Genomic DNA, 12,938 nt, shown 5'->3' on the forward strand with positions numbered 1-12,938 from the left:
TGCTTTTTGTGGGTACAACCTCAATAAAAGGATTTTTTACTAAGTACTTTAAGTACTAAAGGGTAAGTTCACACAAAAATGAAAATTATCTCATCATTTACTCATCCTCATGCCATCCCATATGTGTATGACTTTCTTTCTTTAGCAGAACACAAACTGAGATCTTTAGAAGAATATTTTAGCTCTGTAAGTACATACAATGCAAGTGGATGGTGATCAGCAATTTAAAGCTCCAAAAGGCACAGACAGTTGTAGTAAAAGTAATCCATTCAACTCCAGTGGTTAATGAATGTCTTCTAAAGCGATACGATCGCTTTTGGTGAGAAACAGATCGATATTTAAGTCCTTTTCACTATAATTGTTTACTTCCTGTTGCTCGCTAGTGCACATTCATGAGAGGACCGAGTACACACAGCCTCACACTTGATGGAAGCACGTTGGCATGCATTGCCTTGTATGAAGCTGAAGAATTTGTTTGTGCTGATGAAAAAAAAAGTCATACACATCATGGATGGCATGAGGGTGAATAAATGATGAGAAAATTTTCATTTTTGGGTGAACTATCCCTTTAAACAGTCATCATGAATGACTAGAACTGTCATGCTAAATTCATTGATATTCTTTGGTCAAAGGTGTAGAAACCCTTGAAATGTAAACAGTTTACACTTATGAATCTATTTCTACCAAGATACATGCACTATAGTCATTAAAACTTGCTTGGCTATATCTTAAGCATATTTGAATTTGTTCTAGATACTTAAATATGACATTATGGTGCCTTAGAAGCTCATCTGGAACCAGTGCTGGATATGCCTTCCTACAAACACACACTGCTGACAGGACAGCAAAGCAGTGGCCTGTTTGGGATGCCCATTATATTAGAGTGCTCGTCACCAATCCTAATGCCCAGTTGAAGTGGTGTATTTGATTATTTATTTATTTATTTTTTAATCAAATCTCTTCTGAGTTTGCTTCTCTTTCTCTTGTTCTACACCTGAATGTGATCATTGTCTTATATCTTCCTCTCTTTGCTCTGTAATAATATATGGCTCCAGTAGGCGGTAACCTCATCCATCCGTCAAACTTCTTACTGACGGTTTAATCTGATAAAGGGATCTCTGTTGCTCCTGTCACATACACCCCAAAACATTTCTGTCTTTTTTTTAATCATGTGCAGAGTATTTTCTTGTTGTTTTGTTGAGGTTTGTTAGTGCACTTTAGAGATTGGGTTTTATATATTTTATAATTATCTTTGTGTCTTCGAACTTTATTAAATCAGTAAAAGATATAAAAATTCTTGTAATCTTTCTTTCTTTCTTTCTATCCATAGTTTTTGAAAATCTGATCACAAATGGATGAATTGTTGATAAAAATAACATTAATTCTTATCATAAGAGTAATTCTTATTTGACAAGGATGTGTTCTTGCTGCTTAAAATTATTCTGAAAGGATTTGTTTATAAATTGCATATTTTTAAGATATACTGTATCTTCAACATACCTTCATATCATTAAGATGAACCATCAATGCATGAAACAAACTCGCTTAAAATGCCAATAGTTTTTGACACAACTTTCCATGCATGCCTCGTTTTTTATTGTCATTGCATGTGGGCAGAGACAAATCATATAGAATAGTGAATTTTCTTTTTATTTTATTTTATTTTTTTATTTAGATGCATTACTGGACAAGCCTACACTTATATAACCCAAAAATTGCCAATGACTTTGCTGTAATTTGCCGTATGTGTGAACACTCATACAAACATCCCTTTCACTTTGGAGACAGTTATGGAGAGGCCTGTCGATCATTCTTCTATAAACTTCAGCAAAAAAACAGTGCTTTTATTTTTTGTTTGACAAGTTGTTTTGTCTATTCCGGGTGTATTTCATTTTAAGAGCTTCTGAAGGAGAAAGGGCTAATAAAAATAGTTCCTGAGATGCAAGGTTAGACAAGGAAAAAGACTGACAGAGACATAGAGGCAGAGAGAGAGAGAGATTGGCTGACCGGTGACCTCGAAACCACACCGGCAGTCAGTGCAGGTAAACAGTTTCACCTGGCTGAATGTTTAGTCTATTAGACATTAAAAGGTCAGACGAAGTCTGTGCCAAGTATCTGTCCTTCTTTCTCATAGTGCAGCATTTATGTCAGAGACACGACTGCTTCAAAGCATGGAGCTGAATGCTGATTGGACATGCCGTTGTCAAGGTTACAGCCATGTTCTATAATTAATTTTTTATTATAATTTAATTTAATTCAGCATCATATGTAATTATAATTAATTATAATTTCCTTTATTTATCACACATTATACATTTGCACATATACAGTGAAATTCTTCTTTTTCACATATCCCAGCTAGGCTGGGGTCAGATCCTTGTTCTGTGGTTCATATGAGTTTTTGTTTTGAGACAGATGCTGAGGGTCACACGAGGGTTACAGGCAGTGTTATGTCTCAGAGGGTCACATTATTATTGTAGACAGCTGTAGGTGTACATTGCCCTTCACTTCTATGATTTTACTTTTCCATCAGCTTGACTTTGTGATTTCAACTTTTTTTTTTTTTTTTCCTTTTTATATGAATGTATTTTTCAAGCTTTCAAACACACACAGACTGACACACACTCATCTTGGTTCCTAAAGAGTTCTCATATTGTGTTTTGACAGTTATAATAGGGTTGAGAAGAGGCAAGTACCTTTGCATGGTGGGTTTCATGGTAACAGTCCATTTCTCCTCAGACGTACATAATATGCCAAACAGTAAACAAAAATTATAACATTCCATCTATCGCTCATGCAGTATACAAACACACACACAAACATCACAAACCATCACTCAAACTGAACAGAAATGTATTTCAGTGGCATCATTGGCACATATAATTCGATTTTCAGGAATACATCAACAATGTTATTTCATGAGCATGATGCTAATTATTCCTGCTTTTATTCAATGCAAGCTGCTATATCTGCTTAAGTATTATTACTACCCATTATCATGCATTTTAATGCATGCTGAATTACACATAAATGCAGTATAAATTGATGAATTAAATTTAAAAATTGACTTTTGAGTAGTTGTTTCACCTACAACCATGGTACTACAATGATTTTTTAATGTTTTTTTTTATTTATTTTTTTGCACATGTACAATTGTAGTAATGTACCTTTGTATAAATAATATAATCACATGTCAATATGGTAATCATTCTGTACCATGGTACCGACAAAACCTATTTGAAAGGCTTGTCTGTGAATCTTAACATAAAATGTTAGCCAGTTGCAAGATATTGTTCCCAATAAAAACACCAAGCTTCAACTAGTTACCTTGAGGTGCTAGTAAGATATTGTTGGTTTATAAGCATGCTGGTTCTTTAGCATTGTTTTTTGTTGATAGTCACACTGGCCCCTAGTGGATGGTTCAACAATATATTTCAAAACATAATTTGCCTCCTGAAAACATGTATCCTTGTTCAAGCTGTCTTTGTGTTTGACTTCAAGAATATATAGTCTTTGATCAGCACATTCAGAGGCTGTGAACACCTACATATGCTGAGTGCTTCCGTCTTTTGTATGTTTTACTGTAAGCAGAATCTCACCCTGCCGCTCTGTTAGGAAAGACGCTGCTTGGTTGATCTTTGATTCTATAAAGAGCCAGTGAGTCAGAGATCAAAAGTGTCCATTCACTGTAATTACACTTTCATATTAAGACAAAGAGAGAACACAATGAGAAGACAGAGGATAAGAAACCTACACACACACACACACACACACACACACACAACTTAATTTGTAGTGCCAAGCGTTTGCAGCTGCGTGCAATGAAAAATTGTGCTATGTAAAATAAAGTAAAACAACAAAAGTAAATATAAACTATACAGTAGTAACACATAAAACTAAGTATTAGTAGTGCAAAATAAAATTAAAATAAAGTAAAAAATGTAATAAGTAGTGCAGAGTACATTTAGAAAGTAGCAATTTAAAAGATAAAAAAGAATAATTTAAAGAAGAAAATTAATGTAATTTAAGTTACTAAGAAAGATAAACTAAAGATGAAGAATAAGACTAAATGTGCCAATAATCCAAAAATAGTGTAACAAGCGTAAGTGTGTGTGCATAGTAATGTAGGTTCAGTCTCTCTCTCTCTCTCTCTCTCTCTCTCTCTGTCTGTCTCTCTGTGAAATGTGTTGGTCTGTGAGGACAGCAGTGTGTGTGCAGAGTCTGGAGTGAATCTGGTCACAGACGCTCAAGGCTTCGGATTCATCCATCAGAAACATGAGCTCTCTCACTACAGCTACATCCTGTGACCTCTGTGACCTCTGAGCTCACTTTTGAGAGACTTTTGACCTGTGAGCAGAGCCATCTCTGAGGGCACACATATGGGGCTTGATGCCCTGCACTGGACTTGATTTGCTCTTTTTATTTTTTTTATTTTTTTATTAAAACATGCTTTTTATAGACATATCAAATTTAATCAAATTGAATTGGATCTTCTAATTTGGAGTTCAAAATATCAAATTTAATCAAATTGAATTGGATCTGTATACTGTACCCCCCAAAATATTTGGACACTTAATCTACACTTCAAAACATACATGTATTTTCTTTGTATAAGAAAATATAAAAACAATAGACTTTGATTTTAAGGAAAGACAGCACAAGCATACACATTTGAAGAAATAAGTTTTTTTTAGGATTTTAAATTATTATTTTTAAGTATTTGGAAACTTTCTGGTTGTCAAACTTAGTGGAACATGTCCACACTCCTGTGGTTACTCTGCTAGGACACCTGTGTGAACATCACACATTACTATAGTATTAACAATAAATATGTGTAATTGCAAGCAGCTCCACAAAGTATTTTGGCCTACATATTTAGTAAATGTAGTTAATTAGCATTACTCAGTACTTGCATTCAATTTAATTTAAGCAAATAAAATTTACACAATATACTGTAGCTGCAATTTTATGACTGCTTATTGTATACAAAATGTACTCAAAATTCGTAAACAAATTTGAAAACTGAAAATGTGAATCATCTATTGACAAGACATGTTTAGGTGAAATCACTCTATCATTCTGATTGAATTATAAAAGCAGACTGATTGCTATAAAAGGAGGGAAGAAGTGCTTCCAATCATTGTGTTCTTGTTAGCAATGGTTACCTCCAAAGAAAGATGTGCAGCCATCAACGCTTTGCATTGAAATGGCCTCACATGCAACAAAATTGCTGCAAAGAATATTTCACCTGAAATAACCATTTACCGGATCATCAAGAACTTCAAGGAGAGAGGTTCAACTGCAGTGAAGAAGGCTTCAGGACGTCCCAGAGTGTCCAGCAAGCACCAGGACCGTCTCCTCCTGAGGAGTCAGTTTTGGAATCGTGTCACCAGCAGTGCAGAGCTTGCTCAATATTGGCAGCAGGTGTGTCTGAGTGCATCTGCACGCACAGTGAGGCGAAGACTTTTGGACAACGGCCTGGTGTCAAGAAGGGCCGCAAAGAAGCCACTTCTCTCCAAGATAAACATCAAGGACAGACTGTATTTCCTGCAGAATTTCAGGGATTGGACAGCAGAAGACTTGTGCAAAGTTATTTTCTCTGATGGAGCCCCCTTCTGAATGTTAGGGACATCTGGGAAATCGATTGTCCGGAGAAGAAAAGTTGAACGCTACCATGAGTCCGGTGTCATGCCAACAGTGAAGCATCCTGAGACTATCCATGTGTGGGGTTGCTTTTCATCCAAGGGAGTGGGCTCTCTCACAGTTCTGCCCAAAAAACACTGTCATGAATAAAGAATGGTATCAAAAACGTCCTGCAAGAGCAACTTCTCCAAACAATCCAGGAGCAATTTGGTGATGATCTGTGCATTTTCTAGCATGATGGAGCACCATGTCACAAGGCAAGAGTGATAATGAAGTGGCTCAGAGATCATTACATTGAAATGTTGGATCTGTGGCCAGGCAACTCCCCGGATCTTAATCCCAAAGAGAACCTGTGGTCAATCCTCAAAAGGTGAGTGGACAAGCAGAAGCCCACAAATTGTGATCAACTCTAATAGCAGTAATAAGGCAAGAATGGATCGCCATCAGTCAGGATTTGGCCCAGAAGCTGATATCCAGCATGCTAGAGCGAATTGCAGATGTTATGAAGAACAAGGGTCAACACTGTAAATATTGACTCTTTGCATATATTGACTGTTTTTGCCAATAAAAGCCTTTAAAATGTATGAAATGCTTATCACTGTTTTACAGTATACCATAGAAATATGTGAAAAAATAATCTACAAATACTGAAGCAGCAAACTTTGCAAAACACAAAATTTATGTCAATACTTTTGGCCATGGCTGTATATATATATATGTCCTCTTGTTCTTTGTTCCTGTGTCGGTTCTTGTTTGTATGTAGTGCGTTAGTTGCCAGCATACTGTTCTAGAATTTTGTTACCTCCTTCGTCTTATTACTTCATCGTTGCATCCTCTTCTTTTGTTTATAATTAAAGTTATGCGTTTGGATCCTTACTCACTCATCTCTTCCCTTCACAAAACCCTGACAGCAGCAGCAGTGTACAGAAGTTACACAGCAGTTCAGAGTTCTCACACCAGCCCTGAAAGATAACAGTGTTTGTTCAGTCACCTGGATGCATCTACCATGTTTTCCTTAGATAAACCTGTTTAGATTCCTCTTACATGGACAGAAGTTTAGGTTTTAACTTCTCCAGTTGCTAGAAAACACAGTCCATGCTTAAAACAGGCTATTGTTTATATATCTTTTTATGTTCCTTTTTCCATTCTTGCTGTCTCACTGTTTGCATTGATTTTTTGGTTTAGATCAGGGGCCAGATTCACGAAAATGTTCTTAAGAAAAAAATTATGAACGTTTTTAGGATAAATTATGAGAAGTTCGTAAGAACGTTTTTTAGTGCAATTCTTGAAAAATTCTTATGAAGATTTTCTGAAGAACATCTTAATTTTTTTTCTTAAGAATAAAAAGACGGGCTTTGACATTGTCTGATCAGCCTGCTCATGGAGTTGCCATGTCTAATAGCCTACAACAAATTCAATACTTCAACACTGGTAAATTGTAAAAAAACATTTACATACATTTAAAGTAGCAAGCACCTCGTGATAGTTTTTTCTTTTTTTTAATGTAAAGTGCGTGAGATGTGTTAGTTAAAAGGCATTAACCGTCGCAGGGGAATTTACTTGCTGCTAACATTTGATAACTTTTAATTTGATGGAGGAAAAGAAACAAAAACTTCAGTAGACAAGAGTTGAGGAAACTACTGCAAGGAAAAGGTCTCCTTAGGAAGCTTGATAATATCACGTGAGAAATTAAGAGGCGGGTAAATGTGAAAGTGTTGCAGAGGCTGTCTCTGCTGTGCCCAACTCCAATAGGGATGTGGATGGGGGGTGAAAAAGAAAGTCTCAGCTTTCTAATGTTATAATTATTATGTTTCTATGAACTCAAAAGATTGTGGAGAGAGAGTACTAAATGCAGCACATCCATTAGCATGATTGGTCACCACATTAAGAAGCTTCATAACAACATATATTGTTTGAATTTAGTGTTAACATTTACATGGTTTACAAGCTGAAAATAAAAATATAATTAAACACAAAACAGTCAAAAGCGTTTTTCGGTCTAAAATAACATTTCTAAGTGAACAGCCCACTGCGACTTCAGACTCAACATGAAAAACCCAGTAAATTCATTAAACATCTTACATTTTAGAATTTAAGACAACTGTGAGGTTATCCTAACTTTAAGATGATATGTACGATGATATTGAAGACATTTTTTTTTTCGAGAATTTGAATGATTCTTAAGTTTTTTCTTAAGAAAAAAGATAAGAACTTTCTTAAGTTTTTTCTGGAATACAAAATATCCTTAACTTTTTTTACAAATTACAAATTACAAAAAGTTACAAATTAAGAAGAAAATGTTAGTTAAGAAGAAATTTCATTTCGTGAATCCAGTACCGCCCCCAGGGGACATTCAGTGGATGCCAGGGGGCGCTGAGAGCAACTTAGAAGAGGTGGGGGCGTTAGGTCACAAATGGGGGGCTATTATCAGTTATATGTCAAATCAATCGTCAAGTCTTTGAATAAAAACTTTTATCTAGACTCTGAATATAAGCCTACTAGTTCTCCATTATATGGATTGGTACGCATTTGTGCCACGGGTCATCTGATTCTGAACTGAAGTCTCGCGACACCTCTGAAGTATCTGGTTTTGCAGCGTCAAATAGACAGGCGGAGTCACAACCTCCACTAATGCACCTGTATGGCTCTGTAGTTGGATACGGCTCAATTGACAGAACAGGTGCGTTTTTTCTCATAGACCGGTTCGAGCTCTTAATTGCACAGCGCTGCGAGAACCAGTGAAGCATGGTGCGAGATGCGGAAACCATTTGAATTCGGCACATAATTCTATATGACCACCCTTGAATTTACTGTAGTAAAATTAACTGTACTTTAGGCAGAAATAAATTCATAATACATATTATCATATCACTACTTCAGCTCTATTAAATTTGTAATAGGCAACATAGGGGAATATCATTCATTTTTGTTAAAACTTTTTAATGTTTATATTTTGCAATTATTGTTTTTAAATGTGTTTAGGCCTACGGTTTATAATTACAAAAAATGCCATAGTTTGTTTTATAGAAATCAAGTTACATCTAACCATGGTAATGAAAATCCATATTCCATGTGCTTACTATGGTTTTGTTACAAATAACACATAAAAAAAATATATATATATATAATAATATGGGCAAATGCAAAATACATATAAAAAAAAGATGAAATAGAAGTGCGTAAATCCTAAAAAAAAAAAAAAAAAAAGTAAAAAAATAACTAAAAAAGGCTAAAATATTTTTGTTTTGAGTGTAAGAAAATATAACTGGTTTTGTTTGCCTTCAGAAATTCCAAGAGATGACAGAATTTGAATTAATAAGAACCTGATGAAAGGAGTTCCAACTCAGTCACACTGTTAGAATAATTTAGCCACATAACTTAGGTGTTAACTTTTTACTTTTTATAGATGTTATAGATAACCTCACTGTTGTTAATACCAGAAAACGTACATCTGCATCCAACTCAAAATCAATGCTGCACTGTAGTATGTGCATTGCAGTGGGACAAAATATAAAATATTATTGGTCGTTTCACTTATTTTTTTAAAATAATAATAATAATAATATCACTTTTATTATTAGTTTCTGTCTTTGCATTTTCATTTGATAGGTCCCAGATATAGCCCTTCATCTGCTTAAATTCAAGAAACACAAGGTTTGGTTTTTATGTTTTTTTTTTTTTTTTTTTTTTTTTTCTTCAGAACAGCCTCAGTTTTCAGATTATTTCACATAATTTGGTATGGGGGTGGAAGGGGGTGGCATAAGGTTAGGTAATGAATGGGGGGGCATTCATCCAAAAATGGTTGAGAACCACTGGTTTAGATGCTGTATGAAGTGTCTTGCTCTGTCTCTTCATAAGCTTGACTGAAGCTACTCTCATTAAATGGAGAACTAGCTTCAATCCCTCAGGCTTACACATATACTTCATTCGATTGAGTTACGACCAAGAGGGAGTTTCTACTCAATAAAACACAAAGCTCAATTTATGGATTGCTAGTCTTACAATGTCATGCTGGGAATCTTCTTCAAAAACTATTACAGAAGAGCAATGACAAGCTTGAAAAATTACAGAACACAGGTCATCCCTCACTCATGGGTTTTAAGATTTTCCTTATTTATACAGATATATATATATATATATATATATATATATATTATTATTATTATTATTATTTTTTATTTATTTTTTTTTCTCACATTGACAACGCCCCCAATTGTTTCATATTCACTGCCAAAGGAAGACTGTTTTGGTAGTATACTAGAAGTAGGGGATAATGTAATGTCAGCCAGTCATTATTACAAAATTAACCCATCAGGACCCCAACAATACGTGGATGGGTCTTGTCAACCTGAAACGGTTATTTTTTAATAATGACTGACTGGCTGTACATCATGCCAGTTATTACAGGGTCTCCATGGTCATGGAAAACCTGGAAATGTCATGGGCTTTTAAGATTGTATTTTCTAGGACTGAACAAGTAAAACTTGTATTCAATCCATAGTGAGATTTGTGAGTGAATCATTATTTTTAGTTAGTTCAGTTTTGATGAATTGTCCAGACTGATTTACAAATGGGTCTGAATGATTTATTAGTGAATCAGTCTAAATTTGAATGTTTTTTTTTTTTTTTTTTTAAATAATTATCCAGTAATCACCAGCGACTGTCAAGGAAAAGAAAATCACATTATATATTTGACTACATGCCAAGTAAATATAATTAGACATTAAATATTTGAGTTGGAAATGTTTATTTTGTAAGAAGACACCACATACTTGCACAACCATTGAGGAAACTGTTTATCTGGGAAAATGGTCAATTATCCCTTGAAGGACCTTTCAGGTCAGTTTGACCCATTTTAGATTTTAACAACAATTTACATCAACTGAACTAGATCTTTTCAGCCTGAAACTTCATGACATCCTCCACGGAGGTGATCTGAACCTGATGATGTAAAAATGACAAATTTTATGTTTTTTAAAAGGAAGTTATAAAAAAAAGTCCCTTCGAAAGTCGTAAGTCCCAGTTTGACCCGAAAGTAAGAAAGTAGAAAAAGTACAAAGTAGAGTAGAAAAAATGCAAATTAAAGTTTCTTATGAGAGAAAAAAAATTGACTCATTGCTTTTTATTTGCATAAAATATTTGATTTACTATACATAAAATGAATGAAAAATGCACTAGGAAATTTGTAATAAGTTGGCTAATGAGTTATGATCAATTGTTGGTGGAAAATTGGTAAACTCTGATGTTGATTTGTAATTAATAATGGCGGGTTACTTTGACCCGGTGAGGTCTACTGTGGAACCTGATTGTCAGCACCAAGGAAGGGTTATACAGTTTAGTGGCTGTTATACAAAAATATTTGACCACATAATACCACGATTGACTAAGCAGAATCAAGTATTCCAAAGAGCCGTGTTGTAATCTGTTACATTATACTGTCAATAGTATTATTATAATATTTTCTTTTTCTTTCTTGTTACAGTGCAGTTTGACGGTGTGGAAAGGTCCAGAATGTCACCCACTAAAGAGGCGAAATCCCGCCCACTCCAGCGGCACTCCAGCAGTTGCCTGGTCAACACTAAGATGAGCTCACTGGATCACAGCACACCCACAGTGGGCGAGCGCATAGACCCCTCCATGCCCCTGGAGAGCCAGATGTGAGTTCATTCAACTCATTGTCCAGTCACATAAAACTGAGAAATTTGATTTTTAAAAGTTGGTATTTTGTTTTAATGCTCACTTTTTCCAATTTAAAGTGCTTTATTGGCATGACAAAAACATTTTGTATTGCCAAAGCAATTACATAGAAAATAGAACAGGAACAAGGACTAATACATGAAAACAATAATAACTATAAAGAAATAAATGCATAATTTAAACAATTCAGCATTAATGCAACATTATATAGGGTTGGTAACAGGGGTAGGGGATTGGGGTCAGGGAGATCAGTGTCATCAACACATTCATGTATTGTTCTTTTTAGGTATGGTTGTCCCTCAGTTTATTACAGGATATTACAAATCTTGCAGCTATATTTGCACATTCTTCTTTTTCACCAAGAATAAAAAAAATAAAAATTGTGTCAAGGTACATTCATTGAAATCTGGGCATGTATTGTTAATTTTGTGGTAATATTTGTTTCTAATTGATTGGTATTTTGGCCATTCTGTGAGGAAGTGCAGCTCTGTCTCAATCACTCCCAAGTTGCATTGGGAGCACAGTCTGTCCTAGTGGGGCAGCCAGGTCTGTCTGCAGCAGCCCGTCTCTGTAGCCAGACTGTGCTCACTGAGTCTGTACATCGTCAGTGCTTTTTCAGTCACTGTGGTCAGATAGTTTGCCACGGTGTACTCTCGATTTAGTGCTGAATAACATTCCAATTTGTGTTGATTTTTAATGGTGTTTGTCCTATGCGTGATGTATTTTTCCTTTTATTTGTGTATAATTTGGTTAGGTCAAATGTTTGTGTGTGTGCAGTTATCCTGAGACTGGCTGATCTCCTCAGGTTCAGTCAGTCTCAGGACAAGCTGGCATAGGGTAGTCTTCACTAAGCTCAGCTCTTGGTACTTAAGGGCTTTATAATGGTATGTGTTGGGGTCACTTGTTTTTAGGTGCTTCCAGAATTTGATGGCTCTTTTTTTAAAGTTCAAAAAGAGAGGGTATTGGCCTAATTCTGCCCTGCATCCATTATTTGGGGCTTTTCTTTGGACATTAATGATTCTTTTACAAAATTCCACATGTAGAGTTTCAATGGGATGTTTTTCCCAATTTAAATAGTAAAATTTTACAGTTGGACCCCACACCTCACTGCCATATAATGCAATTGGTTCGATGACTAATTTGAATATTTTGAGCCAGATCCTAATTTGAATATACATTTTTATAATTTTTTTAATGACATAAAAAGCCCTTTGTGCTTTATCTTTGAGTTCATTCACAGCCAAAGCAAAATTACCTGTAGAACTGATTTTTAGGCAGAGGTAAGTGTGTGTTTTTGTTATTTCAATGTTTCTGTTTGATAATGGAAATATGTTTGTTAGTCCCTGAGGTCTGGTTCGCTTTTGGAAGATCATGATGTTTGTTTTTTGATGGTTGACTGTCAGGGCCCAGGTCTGACAGTAACTCTCCAATAATGCCAGACTCTACTGCAGCCCCTCTTTAGTGGACGACAGGAGAACCAGATCATCTGCGTGGAGGAGACACTTTATCTCTATATCATGTAGAGTGAGACCTTGAATGGGACGTTGTTCAATTTTGTGCCAATGGATTGATATATATGTTGAATAGGGTGGGGCTTA

General features: G+C 35.3%; 1 protein-coding gene across 4 annotated transcripts in view; it reads left to right on the top strand.

Moving 5' to 3' along the window:
* LOC127417178 (SH2 domain-containing adapter protein F-like) overlaps window positions 1-12,938 on the top strand; it is a 222,590-nt gene that overhangs the window by 177,891 nt on the left and 31,761 nt on the right. For all 4 annotated transcript variants that reach the window (XM_051656995.1, XM_051656993.1, XM_051656994.1 and 1 more), the window contains one exon: window positions 11,126-11,300. In XM_051656995.1, coding sequence (XP_051512955.1) covers window positions 11,126-11,300 — 175 coding nt within the window. The remainder of the gene's footprint in view (window positions 1-11,125; window positions 11,301-12,938) is intronic.

The sequence above is a fragment of the Myxocyprinus asiaticus genome, chromosome 26 (genome assembly GCF_019703515.2).
Source record: "Myxocyprinus asiaticus isolate MX2 ecotype Aquarium Trade chromosome 26, UBuf_Myxa_2, whole genome shotgun sequence".
NCBI classification, from domain to species: domain Eukaryota; kingdom Metazoa; phylum Chordata; class Actinopteri; order Cypriniformes; family Catostomidae; genus Myxocyprinus; species Myxocyprinus asiaticus.